This window comes from Crocodylus porosus, unplaced genomic scaffold, assembly GCF_001723895.1.
Source record: "Crocodylus porosus isolate Cpor-Errol unplaced genomic scaffold, CroPor_comp1, whole genome shotgun sequence".
NCBI classification, from domain to species: domain Eukaryota; kingdom Metazoa; phylum Chordata; order Crocodylia; family Crocodylidae; genus Crocodylus; species Crocodylus porosus.
The window spans coordinates 1,376,639-1,390,411 of record NW_017728945.1 but is presented as its reverse complement, the minus strand read 5'-3'; the positions used below and the strand labels follow the sequence as shown (position 1 = coordinate 1,390,411).

The 13,773-nt window shown below is 43.7% G+C and overlaps 1 protein-coding gene across 1 annotated transcript in view; it reads left to right on the top strand.

Annotated features, from left to right (window-relative positions):
* The window catches only part of GNA11 (G protein subunit alpha 11), a 14,175-nt gene extending 5,446 nt beyond the window's left edge, over positions 1-8,729 (top strand). The window contains exons 2-7 of the mRNA XM_019550581.1: positions 156-340; positions 1,802-1,956; positions 3,220-3,348; positions 4,939-5,068; positions 5,750-5,903; positions 7,696-8,729. Coding sequence (XP_019406126.1) covers positions 156-340; positions 1,802-1,956; positions 3,220-3,348; positions 4,939-5,068; positions 5,750-5,903; positions 7,696-7,886 — 944 coding nt within the window. The 3' untranslated portion in view covers positions 7,887-8,729. The remainder of the gene's footprint in view (positions 1-155; positions 341-1,801; positions 1,957-3,219; positions 3,349-4,938; positions 5,069-5,749; positions 5,904-7,695) is intronic.
* Positions 8,730-13,773: the final 5,044 nt, after the last annotated feature.

The following is a 13,773-nucleotide window of genomic DNA, read 5'->3' as shown; positions in this document are numbered from 1 at the left end:
CCCCAAAAAACTAGGGTTGCTGTAATCAACAGGGCAGGTTCCATGTGGATACTATAGTGGTTACCTTGACACAGATTATAATACTAGCTTGCCTCTGTCCCTGTAGCAAATCCCATTTGTAACCTCTACTGACCTGTTCTTCTCCTTTTTTGCAGGCACTGGGGAAAGCGGGAAGAGCACATTCATTAAACAGATGCGGATAATTCATGGCTCGGGCTACTCAGAAGAGGACAAAAGGGGCTTCACCAAGCTGGTGTACCAAAACATCTTCACTGCCATGCAGTCCATGATCAGGGCCATGGAGACCCTGAAGATCCTATACAAGTATGAACAGAACAAGGTGAGCCCCGGGCATGACTCCATCTGGGTATCATCCCAACCCTTGGTACATTTCCTTTCCTTGGCCTGTGTGGATTTCTTGTGTGCACACAGGAGAGCATCTGTTCTGTTCCTCATGAACAAGGCTGTTCATAGGGCCACTCTTATTTAGGGCTTATAACAACCACAAAAAATTTGCCCCGGGCTGAAACTTGGCTTACAAATCTTGGGTCCAGGAGTAAATTTTTCAGCCAAATATGGTTTAAAATGAGTTCAACTGGCTTAAAGGTGTACAAGTGCCAAGAAATCAGATTTTAGTATGTGTGCTACTTTTTATTGGCTTATTTTTCCAAAATGAAGTTGTTTGACAGTTGGATCAGATCATTTGTGCAGTGCTGAATTTTCGTATCCGTGTATAGTAACTCCTTGATACAGGGGAAGTTCTTGAACACTGAGCTCCTTTTATATTTTTAGAGATGGTCCCACAATGCTGAGAAATGGGCATGTTATGAAGTAGATTGTAGGACCCATATTTTAACTGGTGCGTGGCTGAGAGTGGGGGATAGATTCCCTTCTCCTTGATGTACATAGAATTCAATCTAGTTCTCATCTTCCTTTTAGGGAATAGGATTGTGCAGATAGACAGAATTTTGCTTCTTGTTGCAGCTTTATAGGGTTTTCAGGGTGTGGTTTGGGGATGTGTGATAACTAGGAAAATGTAATGGGCTGTCATGTTGGTTTAAGTCTTGTTTAAGCTATATGGCATTAATAGGAATAACATTCTCTTCTACTCCTACTTGAAGGAGAGACCTTCATTACAGTGGATTATGGTAGTATCTTCCAGGCTCTTAAAAATTAAACAAAGCCTTAAAATGAAACCTGTGATGGGTACACTCGGGTAGCAAAACTGCCTTAGCTCCCCTGATAGCAGGAAGTTTGGGCCCCCACTTCCTCAAATCTTTATGCAGGTAGTTGCAGTATATCTAAACCAGTGGCTCTTAACCTATTTGCCATAGTGGGCCACACTTACCACTCTCAATATGTTGTGGGCTGCATCCACAACAGCTTACTTCCCATGTATCCATTTAACAGGATGTTACAGTGTGCTGTTTAGGCCGCATACAGGCCGCGGGTTGAGAACTACTGATTTAAACTGTTGGTGACTTAATGATCCTGTGCAGCTGGATAAGCCGTGTTAGTGTGCTGCCTTTTCTGCTTAAATCACTTCTGTCAAGGACCATGTGATGCTTACAGGGACTTCGTAGAAGTGGCAGCTATTAAAAATGCAAAATTGAAGCATTTCCTTTTTACCCTAATGCTGATCCCAGAAAATACAGATCCGGTTGTTTGTCAATGTGTAGTTTGTCCATGGTTGTTTTCCCTATGTCTTCATCTATGACCTTGATGTGGCCTTCCTTGAGGCCTCATTAGGAGGATCTTGCTTTAATATATGCTCCGCTGTCTTTTGCTCTTCTGCCCTCAGGCCAACGCACTGCTGATTCGAGAAGTGGATGTAGAAAAGGTAACAACCTTTGAGCAGCCATATGTAAGTGCAATTAAGACATTGTGGAATGACCCTGGAATTCAAGAATGTTATGACAGGAGACGAGAATATCAGCTCTCAGACTCAGCTAAGTAGTAAGTATATAAGCACTTTGTCATAGGATATCAGTCAAAAAAAAAAAAAAAAAGCTGCCTAAAACCTTAGCTGAGGTCTGCAGTAAATAGTTATCTCACTGTAAAATGATTTTGCTGTCCTGTATTAATTTTACTTTTTAAATCTGATTCCTCCTCTTTATTACCATTACGTGGATGCTGCTAGTGATTCAGACTGGTGGGATTGTCTAGGAAGGGTGGCTATGTGCACTGGGGTAGGAAATACCTGGATATATGGCTTTGCCTGTTCTTCCACCTTCTTCTCAGTCTGGTTCCGGTCACCTGCTGTGACCATGCTTTTTTGATGCTATTCTCATAGATTCACTTTTTATTTTGTGGACTTTGTGCTGATGTATGCAAAGAGGTGTGTGTGTGTGTGTGTGTGTGTGTGGTGATGAGGTTTAGTATCACAATGCCTGGAGAGCTCTTAACCATGTTTAGTGCCACCATCCTTGTGCACAAATTCAGTTGGGTGATATGTGGAGCTGCCTACCCCTCTGCTCTAGTGAATAGAGTCCTTGCCCTACACCATCTCTCATTAGCCCTGGCTCCTTACATGGCAGAAATGCCACTCTTCCCTTCCAGGCTTGCTATGGGTAGTTATAAGGGACCAAGATTTGGCCTATGAAACTAGAAAGTCTGAGTGCAGAGTAACTCAGGAAAATGGCAGTGTGTTAGATTGCATGGATGTACTTCACTTGTTTAAAATAAAAATTTAATTCTGCCCTGAGTATTGGAGATGACACAGTGCACCCAATAGAGAAAGGAGTTTCTTCTGTACCTGTTTCAGAAGAACTCAGTGAGGACGGTGATGTCTTAAACTGGTTATTGTCGTCCTTTCTATTTGATGAGGGAAAGCTGTGTGTATCCACAGCTTTGCACATGGCTTTTTCTCTTCTCATTACTGAAACTGAAGCAGAGTGCTTGGCTGTAACTGAGTGAGGTGTGACACATGGCACTGCGCTTACTACCGGGAAGAGATGGCTGGGGAATTGCTGTTTAATTAATAGAAAGCTTGCAGAGAAATTAAATGTGCAGTACCTGTGAGGCCCTGCAGGCTCCCAAGGGGATGGACAAGGAAAGATTTCTCCCTGAAGAATGCCTTTTATTACTTTGTCCTGTCCCATTTTAAATGATTCAAGCAATATTACTGTCAGTCAGGTATCTTTAGCCTCCTTGACTGTTTAAAACCTCTGTGTGCACGCATACTATAGTCTGAAGCATTTCTCTCTGTGCTTCTTGCAGTTACCTAAGTGATGTGGATCGTATTGCAACCCCGGGATATCTACCAACCCAACAGGATGTGCTACGGGTTAGAGTTCCTACAACCGGGATCATAGAATACCCCTTTGACCTAGAGAATATTATCTTCAGGTACTGAAGTCAGGACCTGTGCTCTGCTCAGTAGAACAAGCGGGTCTAAACTAGGGAGGGTTTGGGGAGAAATAGTTTTTTAAACTAGTAATCAAAGGTGTGAATCATGAGAAGATGCAAGAGCAGGTGTTTGGGGAATACCATGACATTTTAGGTAAAGGGAGCTCCTGTGTGTCGGTAACGAGTTAGTCCATGGTAGGATTTTAAGTTACTGAAGGGGACAGTAAGTTAGATTAAACCAATGGCTTTTAGGACTGGAGGAGGGGCAATAGGTGTGTGGCATAGTTTGCTGTTAGGCTTGCCTATCTCTCCAGAGAGCTTGAACGGTTACCCAGCAGGTATGGTTGTTCCCCCTCTCATGTGTTGGCACCCTGGCATTCGATGCATGTATAAGCTCAAAGGCCAATTGGATAAACAGGTTGTGTGCTTAATCCACTAAAGGAAAAACCAAGTTCTCGTCAAGCTGTGTTGAGCTAGAGATTTCACCCTTCCAAGATTTATTTTTTTCCTGAACATTATTTACTTTGATCCCTGTAGCTTTCCCTGTGGAAAAAGTGGGGGAGAGGAGTGCTTTCTCTACACTAACTTTTTTTGTGTGCTTTCCAAAAGGGCACTCTGTCAACCCTGGGCCATCAGGGTTTGACCTAGAGACCTGCTTCTTTTAATTTTTCTGTCATTGGTGTGTGGCTTAACTATATCTGTATAACAAGCACTGCATGCAAAGACACTGTTGCAAAGTAACATTCTTCCTTCCTCTGTCTAGATATCAATCTTATCCACGTCACCCTAGAATCAATAATATTGGAAGGGATTGGGGGAGGAGCAGGTTAAGAATTGAGGTCTTGGGCTTCAGTTTCAGGCTTGAGAGAATGGATCTTTTACACTGCTTAAAGAAATCATTCTTTGGGATTTGCTTAGCCCAGCTGCAAAATGGGTGTAATGCTCCATTACTAAACTGATTGGCTTTGTTTATATTTTTGTGGTAATCTTTGCATTTAGAAGGGCAGAGCAGGTGTAGTATGGTTACTCTGAGCACTAACCTTTTACAAGCGTGTGACTGTGTGGCTGACTACTTTTAGGCTTTACCCGTGTATTTATATAGCCCTGTTCAACAGCATGTTCTGAAGAAAGCCCGAAACCAAGTCTTCAGTCTCTATTATGGTTGGAAGCTTTAAATCTTAATAGCAAAAAGCAGATAGGTCTGCCACTGGTAGAGTGGGATCAGACTGGAATTAGCTTTCTTTTTAGACTGTGGCTTGGTGTGATGGATGCACCTGGCTCCAGGACCTCTGCTCAGTAAATAAGGTTAGGATTCCAGTAGAAACAGAGATCCTGAATCCTGGGGCATGCGTTCTGCTGTTAGGTTTTCTGAAAAGTGAATCAGTCAAACTTGGTGATGGCCCTGAGAATGATATTTGAGAGGGCAGAGCAGGAAGCCTGTCAGACTGTCCTGCTATACCTGTGTTGCAGTGTCCAGGGAGGGTTGCCTTTATTTATGTGCTAATGCTTTGGTGGATGAGGGGGAGAAGCTCTTACTGAACCTTGGCTGGCAATTGCTGTGACAAACTACATGTCTTTCTCTTCCTTTAGAATGGTGGATGTCGGGGGCCAAAGGTCAGAACGACGGAAGTGGATCCATTGCTTTGAAAATGTGACCTCCATCATGTTTTTAGTAGCCCTTAGTGAATATGACCAAGTTCTAGTGGAGTCGGATAATGAGGTAAGCCAAAAAGTATGAGAGCTCTCCTAAGGTGAAGAGGTATATCCTGATTATTTGGCGCTTGGTGCTCAGAAAACTGGGAGTTGGATTAGAAAGGGTGTTTTTTTCCAGCCTTCAGTTCTTCCTGTTGCACAGTGAGAACATAGGACTCAGTGCTTTATGGGTCCTACGTTGAAAGATTCTGTGCATTTCTAATGCAACCCTCCTAAATATATTTGGCAGTCTCACGCGCTCCCCCTCCACCCTAAATATCTTGTATTGTGGCAACCAGATAGTTCCTGGTCTCTTTCTAATCCAACACTGTAGCTCCTTGAGCAGTTAGAAGAGGAATTGCCATTAAGTGAGTGGGTACTCTTTACTCTCATGAGCTAATCGCTGCCTTGGCCAGAACAAGGCATAGTTACCAAAAGCAGGTTTCAAATATTCTGCATGGCAGTCCAAAGTTCAAAATGGCCACTGAAATAGCTCCCTGGCTGACTTAATTGCTGGCCAGTAAATGAGACTTAAGTCAGGCCCAGATATTGCAGCTGTTTCACACTTAACCACTCCACTGAGACCAAAACCTAAATAGCGCCAGAGTGTCCCATGTAGGGAATCTCATGTCTGGGGTGATGTCTAGGGGTGCAGAGATGAGGTTTTTTTCACAAATGGGAGTTGATGAGATTGTATTTCTTGTGTCAGAACCGAATGGAAGAGAGCAAAGCCCTCTTTCGGACCATTATCACCTACCCCTGGTTCCAGAATTCTTCTGTCATCCTCTTCCTCAACAAGAAAGACTTGTTGGAAGACAAGATCCTGTACTCCCACCTTGTTGACTATTTTCCAGAGTTTGATGGTAAGTAGCTTTTAAAAAGGGGCATTCAAACTGGAATTAAGCTTCTTGAAAACAACATGCTTTGTCTGTATTAGATATGTATGTTCATGAGTGAATTTTTACTTGGTTTTCTTTCTCCATCTGTTTTAGTCTGGAGTGCAGATGGGATGCAATAGAAAATTATGGGTCTAAATCTGAATTAGATGTAGAAGCACAGGTGGGAATGAGGTTTGGGAGGCCCTTTATTGGGCAGAAATGCCTCAGACAATGAGCAAATATGACACAGACATTTTGAAATGTACTAGTTTACAGATGTATAACTTTGTGAATTTGGAAAGAATGGACAGATGCAAAGTCCCTTTGTAACATTGGGCAACATCTTCACTTCTCAGGAGGAGCTACTTCCTTTAACTTTGCTCCTGGTTCTCAATTGAGCTCTGGATACATGTATGGAGGTTAATACTCAAAATAAAGTATAACTATGTTCAGTTACAGCTTAAATGGAAAAGCTCATTAGAGTATTAAATTCATACTCCTGCCAGGGAGCCCCTTCACTGATCATCAAATATGGACTGGTTAAATTATCCAGGTCACAATGGAAGTAATTTAAAAAAAAAAAAAGCAGCGTGAAATCAGTGTTGGCCTGCCATCCATACTTCTGGGAAAATACCCACCCGATAAAAGGAAGTTTTCATCTGGTACTCAGTTCTTTGTCACCTCTGATTTATATACCGTATTTATAAGGTGTTTCTAATGATGTAAATGATGCCGACATCTGTAAAGGTTCAAAAATAAATGAGAGACAGTGGAGGTTCAGGATTGGCAAACCTCTTTTCTTTTTTGAAGCCCTCCTTTTCTAGCTGTTTGTTCTTGCTGGGGTTGACCAAGGTTCATTTGCAGTAATTGGAGAAACCCCTTTCCCTCCACTTTTGGGAAGTACAGTAACTCCAGCACCTTGTGGTAAATGTCAGATGTTCCTGCGTGGTCTGGGATCCATCTGTTGTCCCTGGTCAACATATTGTTGTTGGCTTCCATTGTGATTTAAGACGACTGCTAAAAATCCATTACTCTTCCTAATGCTCCTTTTCCATGTTAACAATTAGTGTGGTAGTTACAGCAGTCACTTGAATGGTTGTGAATGGGAGATGGTCCATGGAGGATCTTTCAGGTGGTCCATGCCATGAAAGAGTGAGAACACCAGACTGGTGTCATGGATCAAGAACCCATTTGTGATCTGGAATGAAAACCAGCTTAGCTTTATAAACTGGCAGATCCATGAGGAAATAGTTTAATACCTTAGAGGTATTTTTAATGGAATTTGACTTTAGCATCCAAAAATAGCAACTAGATTGTGTTCCACAGCACACAAGATTACAGCTATAGGGGTCATAAGGAAATTGGTGTCCACACCCCCAACAAACAGCTTTATTCCCCTGTTGGCTAGATCTGCTATGAGGGGGTGAGATGATTCATTTATATTGTGTATTTGCCACTTCAGTATAGTGGACCAGATGGGCTAGTCATCTGGCCAAGTCCTCCATTTGAAAGAGCACAGTCTAAAGAAACCTCTTTGAGCTTGTCAGATTATGGTATTTTGGAGCACTGAAAAAGTTAGGTTAAAGATAGGTTTCAACCATTAAGTATACAGTGCTCAAGGCACTATGATTTGGAGGCCATAGAGGGGTTAAATTCCTTTGCCCCTGTAACCTCCCAGCCAGAGGAAAATGGAGAAAGGAAAAACTAGCAATTCCTCTGGCACTTCCAACTGGGTTTCAAACTGAGTGCATTTTACTGTTGTCCTTGTTTACTGCAGGTCCACAGAGGGATGCCCAGGCAGCCCGAGAGTTCATCCTCAAGATGTTTGTGGATTTAAATCCAGACAGCGACAAAATCATCTACTCTCACTTCACGTGTGCCACAGACACAGAAAACATCCGTTTCGTCTTTGCTGCGGTCAAGGACACCATCCTACAGCTCAACTTGAAGGAGTACAACCTGGTCTGACCTGCTCTGCCCCTTGCTCCTCCCTTCCATGGGAGGCCTTGTTGTGAAGAAAAGACAAACCGGAAAAATTTAAAAATTACAGGAAAAAAATATTAATTTTTAATGATGTAATGATTGCAAATTGTCTGATCTGTGGAGTGGCAAGTTTGCTCAGTGTTATCCTGGAAGTCTCATGTCTCTGTCCACAGAATAGTTGATTTTCATATTTTTTAACAAATTGCTTTTATTTCACAGTTAATGGGGGCCATGCCTCATTCTTCAGCACCTTCTTCACCCCTTATTTTTCACCAACAGGCAAGGCGGCCTCATCTCGGGTTTTTCTTCTGTTGCTATGTTGTTTTTCTTTTCCCCTTTCCATTCCCATGGTATATATAGGTATATATAACTTTCCAGCCGAGATTGTGAATTCACTGGACTGTGGGAGCGTGGAATGTTACTGGTCCCTTTGCCGTGTGCTGTAGGGTGCCTCCGTAATCGCTAATCCTGCTTGCTTTCCCTCCTCACCCCTTCCCTTCCCAAGGACACGCTCCATGGTTCACTGTGATGAAATATCGGAGAAGAACAATTGCTCTCCAATTCTAGCAAAAAAAAAAGGAAAAGGAAAAAACCACAAGAAAAAAAGCCATCACTTTTCCATTCTTTGTACGATTTAGTCTGGGTTACTTTTTTTCTTATCAATTATAAAAGGTATGGAGACTGTGATTTTTTTTTTTTTTTTTTTTAAATTATTGATGTTCTATACATAGTTTGCTACATATTGCTGTATTTTTGTTCATGGACTACAAATGATGGGAGCTCTTGGAGCAATAGCTGCTGAGCCTGGGGAAGTGCCTGACTGTATTTTAAAAAAAAAAAAAAAATAGTAGGCTCAATTTATGGAAGGAAAACTTTCCCTCTTGATGAGTGTGGAGCACAAGGCATTGCCTGGGCGACTTCTCTATGCAGCAAAGATCAGAAGTGCACGGAATCATCCTGTGGCATTTAAAACCCCAAATTTTGGCAGGAGCAAAGATCTTTTGAAATCTCCCGTACTGCCCTCTGGTTCTTTTGTATGCTGCCAACAGCAAGAGAGTCCCATTATCACATTTATTTTTTTGTGCCAGTGTGTCATGTGCATTTGTAAGAATGCCTTGGTCCTGCCCAGTGCTCGGGTTTTCTAGAAGGATCAGAGTTGGGTGACACGGGTTCTGGGATGTGGGTAGGATTCTTACTGCTTGAAAAAAGATTGTGAAGATGTTTTAGGAGGAGGTGGGAAGCTTTTTCTTTTCTTTTTCTTTCCCCCCCACCCACACTTTTTCTCCCCCCCAAGTCCCTGTCTCCCTGTCTGTGCTCCCCCTGAGATGGATGCTGCTGTGTTTCTCTCTAGAGAAGTGTAGAATCTCTTCGGAGCACACGCACAGTTGTTTGCTCCAGAGCTGCAGGGTGCCTGATAACTGGGTACAGCAGTCACTTCTTGAGTGTTTTGCTAAAGCAGGATCCAGAGAATCCTGCTGTGGGTAGACACCTGGCTAGCAGTGGAGTAGATAAAGTAGCTGGCTTCATGGATACATACGTATCAGTGATGGAGATTTGTTTTGGATTCTAGGTGTCAAATTGAATTCCACTGAGCAGAAGGGCCCAGAGTACTGGGGTTCATTACAGAGAGGCTGCCAGAAGCTCAGGTGATGGAGCAAATGTGCCAAGGCTCTGCTGCCTCTTATATCTGCCTGGAAGTAGAGTGCAGTGGCAAGGCAACCAGTGAGTAAGAAACAGTAGGATCCAACTCAACTCTGGCCGTACGTGAAATCTGGGCTACTCTTAACAATGTGTTGCATTGAGTCCAAACTTTCCGGCTAAACCAGATGCCCTGTCAATGGCATATAGGCTGTTGGTGGCTAGAGGCTGAGAAACCCGGTCTCCCAACCTGCACTGTTGAAGAGGGTGTCAAATATTTTTGTCGTCTCTTTTGTAGACTTAGCACTACATCTGTGTTTTGCACAAAACGTTAACAGGAAGTCCTAAGTGCCCCAGATGCCTTTGACCTGTAACACTAAATCTGGAGTTCACACTACTTGCCAGTACTCCTGCTTTTTAGGCCTCCTTCATGTTGTTCAGAGTAACTGAGGGAGGTCTCTGCTGTATTTCACAGAGCACTACAAAGGAAAACAAGCTCTTGGGGTAGATGCCTGGTGTGACCAGAGAGCTGGTAGCAGAGTAATAGCCTTGGGACCAACAAGTGAAATGCCAGGGTCTGCCTGAGAGTTGATGCTGAGGGCAGGACAGCAACTGCTTCTAGAATAGTTACATTCCTGATCCCATAGGATATTTGGGGAAAGTGAAGGAAGAATTCCCTCATATGCCAAACAGCTTTGCACCAATATTACTGGGTTTTTTTTTGTTATTATTATCATTTTGTCTTTATGCCAAAAGTATCCTTTTTTGTACAAGGTTTTTTCTATGAAGAGGTTGTTACACTCCATCTTGGTTAGTCCAAATGCCATTCTTCTGGAGTGGATGGGGGAGCAGCCCCACCTACTTCCTTGATCCTTGTGCAAATGGTTTGCACAGCAACTGTGGCTGGCTGCAGAACCAGCACTAAAAAAATTCAGGCTCTTGGAACAAGCTTTCCAGAGGGTCCTTTCCAAGGGTGATGGTGGCACTTCTCATTTGAATCAGAGTTGGTTTTTTGTAGCCTCCTTTTATCTGCCAAGAGATGTTGACCTGGCACAGAAGGACTGTCTTACCTTGTGTGGAACAGGGTGAATTTCTCTGAATTGTGGAATGCTTCTTGGGCTTTAAAAATCGGAGCGTGTACTGAACTGTATTGGTCAGCTGCTTGACTGTAGCATTGGCCTGGTCACCTCTTTGGCACAATGACAGCTGGGGCAATGACATTATGTACGATGACTAACCCACTGTGTATTGGTGAAACCTCCTCTGACCTAGAGAAGGAACAAGTCACGCTTGCACCTCTGGATAGTGCACAGTTGGGTAGAAGAAAAGGCATTGGGGTTAGAAGATAAACGTGCTTTCCAGAAAGAGGATGGCCTGTCCGCTCTAAGCCGAATTCTTGAAGCATGGCTGCAGAACTGGTCCCCTTCTCCACCTCTCTAGTGGCTAACCCCATGACAAATGCCTACTGTACTGAAAGTGCCAAACTTCAAACCAGACATGCCTACATTATTTCTTCTGGCGACGGGTTGGGTCAGGATTTCCCGCATACCAGAAGGAGGGATTGCGGCACTCGGGACAGAAGTCGGGTGAGATTCTCCTCTCCAGAATCCCAACCCCACAGCCTGAGGAAACGGTCCCTTGGCCACGCTCCATTCCCTGTGCACTTCTTTTTTTTTTCTTTTTTTGTCCTGAAGAAACAGGCAAACTCTGACTTAGTTCTGCACTTGAAAATGGAGAGACCCAAAGTGGGGCCAAGATCACCCTTTCATCCTCCCATCTGCCTGAATCATTCTGTAAGGATTGGCTCTGTGGTGAGCAACCGCCCCTCCCTGCTCCATCGTGTCGGATAGCTCCCACCCTTTCTGCCTGTCTCCCCTTCTCCTGAAATCGGATTCTTTGGTCTGTTGTTGCTTCCTAGCGATGTTGGCGTTGCCTTCAGCTACATTTTTGTTTTATTTCTGGGGGGAGGGGGGTTAATTTTATTCTTTTTATTTTTTTTTCCACGTGTTTTATTACTTGGTAATTTTTTTAAAGAAAAAATGTGCTTTTTTGGAGTGTGCTGACCATCGTATTGTACTATACAGAACCCAGGTTGTTAGAGTCCAGCAGAGGTAAAGTCTGTACTGCAGCACCCAGTTTTTAAAAGTATGGTTTGTGCCAATGCCCCTTCTTTAGTAGTGCCAGAGACTCTTTACAAGTGCCAATGTGGTGGAAATTATTTGGTTATACTTGTATATTATAGGATCCTGATTTAAGACAATTTAAACATTATCCTATTTAAAAAGATACTATATAAAATGCTGTTTTTAAACCTTGTCATTTGAAATGCATGTATTGTTGTGAGTGTCAGGGTGGGAGGGTGGGAACAGGGTGGGGGAAAGGAGTTTCTGAATAAGCTGCCCAGTGCCCATTCAGGCTCCAAGCCGTCTCATTCCAGTCCAGGAGTGCGATCGTTTCTTGGAACAGCCCACCTCTGGCTTCTGGGCACTGACCCTTATTGCAGAAATACCTGATGGAAATTGATTTTCATATCTTTCTCCTGAAATAAATTCTCTGTTTGAAATTGGAATAAATTTTGTTCCTAAAACCTCTGGTGGCTGCGTGTTTGCTTTTCCTCTTTCCCCAGGTGCCTGAGGCTGCCTCAGGGAGATGCACGGACAGACTGGTAAGAGTGAGATTGGGAGGTGATTTGGGATCAAACAGCATTGGTGCAGCTTCTAATAAGCAAGCCATTGATGTTGGCTGTGAACTTGTGCAGTCCACGAGGCAGGGTGTGCCGCTGGGCACATCGAGAGCAGGGTCTGTTACCACCAGTGTTTCTTTCGCACAGCGTGGAAAACCCACCACAGCGCTATGTGGGAGTCTGAGGGTGATGCCTGGAAATCTTCCTATTTAATTCCAGTAGTCAGCTATGAAATACCCCCCTGAAAACCAGTAAGGAGGGAAGACAGCCCCATTTGGGAACCACATGGAGCAACCCCCGGTTGAGAGTTTGCTGTCTTGCTGCATGCCCAACAGATCCAGCCCCTGGCAATGTATGTGGCTTCCCACTGCCAAGTCCACATGACCGAGCAGTTGGAAGCGATGATACCATCATGCCGATGACTGAATTGGCATCTGCTTGGCAGCTGTGATGCAGGCATCCTGGCTGCTATATTTGGGGCTTCATGCACCTGGCCTCTGCCGCAATGAGATTGAGGACCTTTGCATGCCTTGACCTGCTTAAATGGCAGGATGCACCAGGTAACTTTCCAAAAGCTCTGTGAAAGGACCTGGGATCAAAGATAAATATGAAAAAGGGCTCCTGGAACAGCTCTGCAAAGTGGGGCAGAATCTGGATGCTTGTCGTGTTTGAGAGAGGAGAGCTCACATTGTTTCCAAGAAATGTGATGCCAGAGCAGAAATCGGAAAGGGAGGGCACAAAACAGTAGGATGTTCCTTGTTCCATCAGCTGTCTACACTAGAGAGAGGTTGCAGATAGACAAAACTCAAAGCGGGCTGTTTAAAAACAGGGCGGCTTCTGCCCTGATTCATCTACAGGTGAATTTGGCATGACTGAGGGAAGCTAAACCTTTTTTTTTAGGGTTTGTGGTGTTTTGGAATGAGGAATAGGTTTCCTCTCATGGCTTTAGTGTTGTTTTTGTCCTGGGACCTAGGAACGTCTGCAGCTGGTGGACATCACACCATCCCACAGAAGGAGCCTTGCTAACATTTTGCCCATTAATCCCCATGTTGGTGATCATCAGACATCTGAGGTGTGGAGGTTAAATGACCTATGTCAACAGAGTACTTCTGCCATAAAAAAGCATCTCAGTTCAAATTTGATACGGGGAGTTTAGCTAAATAGGATTGAAATTCAGTGAAGGTGAAACAAGTTTTGATTTGGGTTAAGCCTAGAGGTGGATCTGAGATTGAACATGGGCCGCTAGAGGATTTTTTGGGCTCCCTGCTGTTGTCATTCGGGTTGACTGATCCAGGGCAAGCAACCCAAGTGACAAACACTTTTTACAATGTAGTCACACCCCTCCTGCTGAGGAAATGTTACAATGTGAAAGCAAAGTTTGGCTTTTCTGAGCCCGGTCCTGTGCTGAGAATCTAAGGAAACCATCCCTTTTTCCAAGGAGTAAAAGATTGCTACTCCTGGTATTTTTGCCTCTTTAGAAATCAAGGGTAAGCACCATATTTGATCTTGGCATGTGGCTGACAGCAGCTCACTTCACAAAGGAGCAAAAAC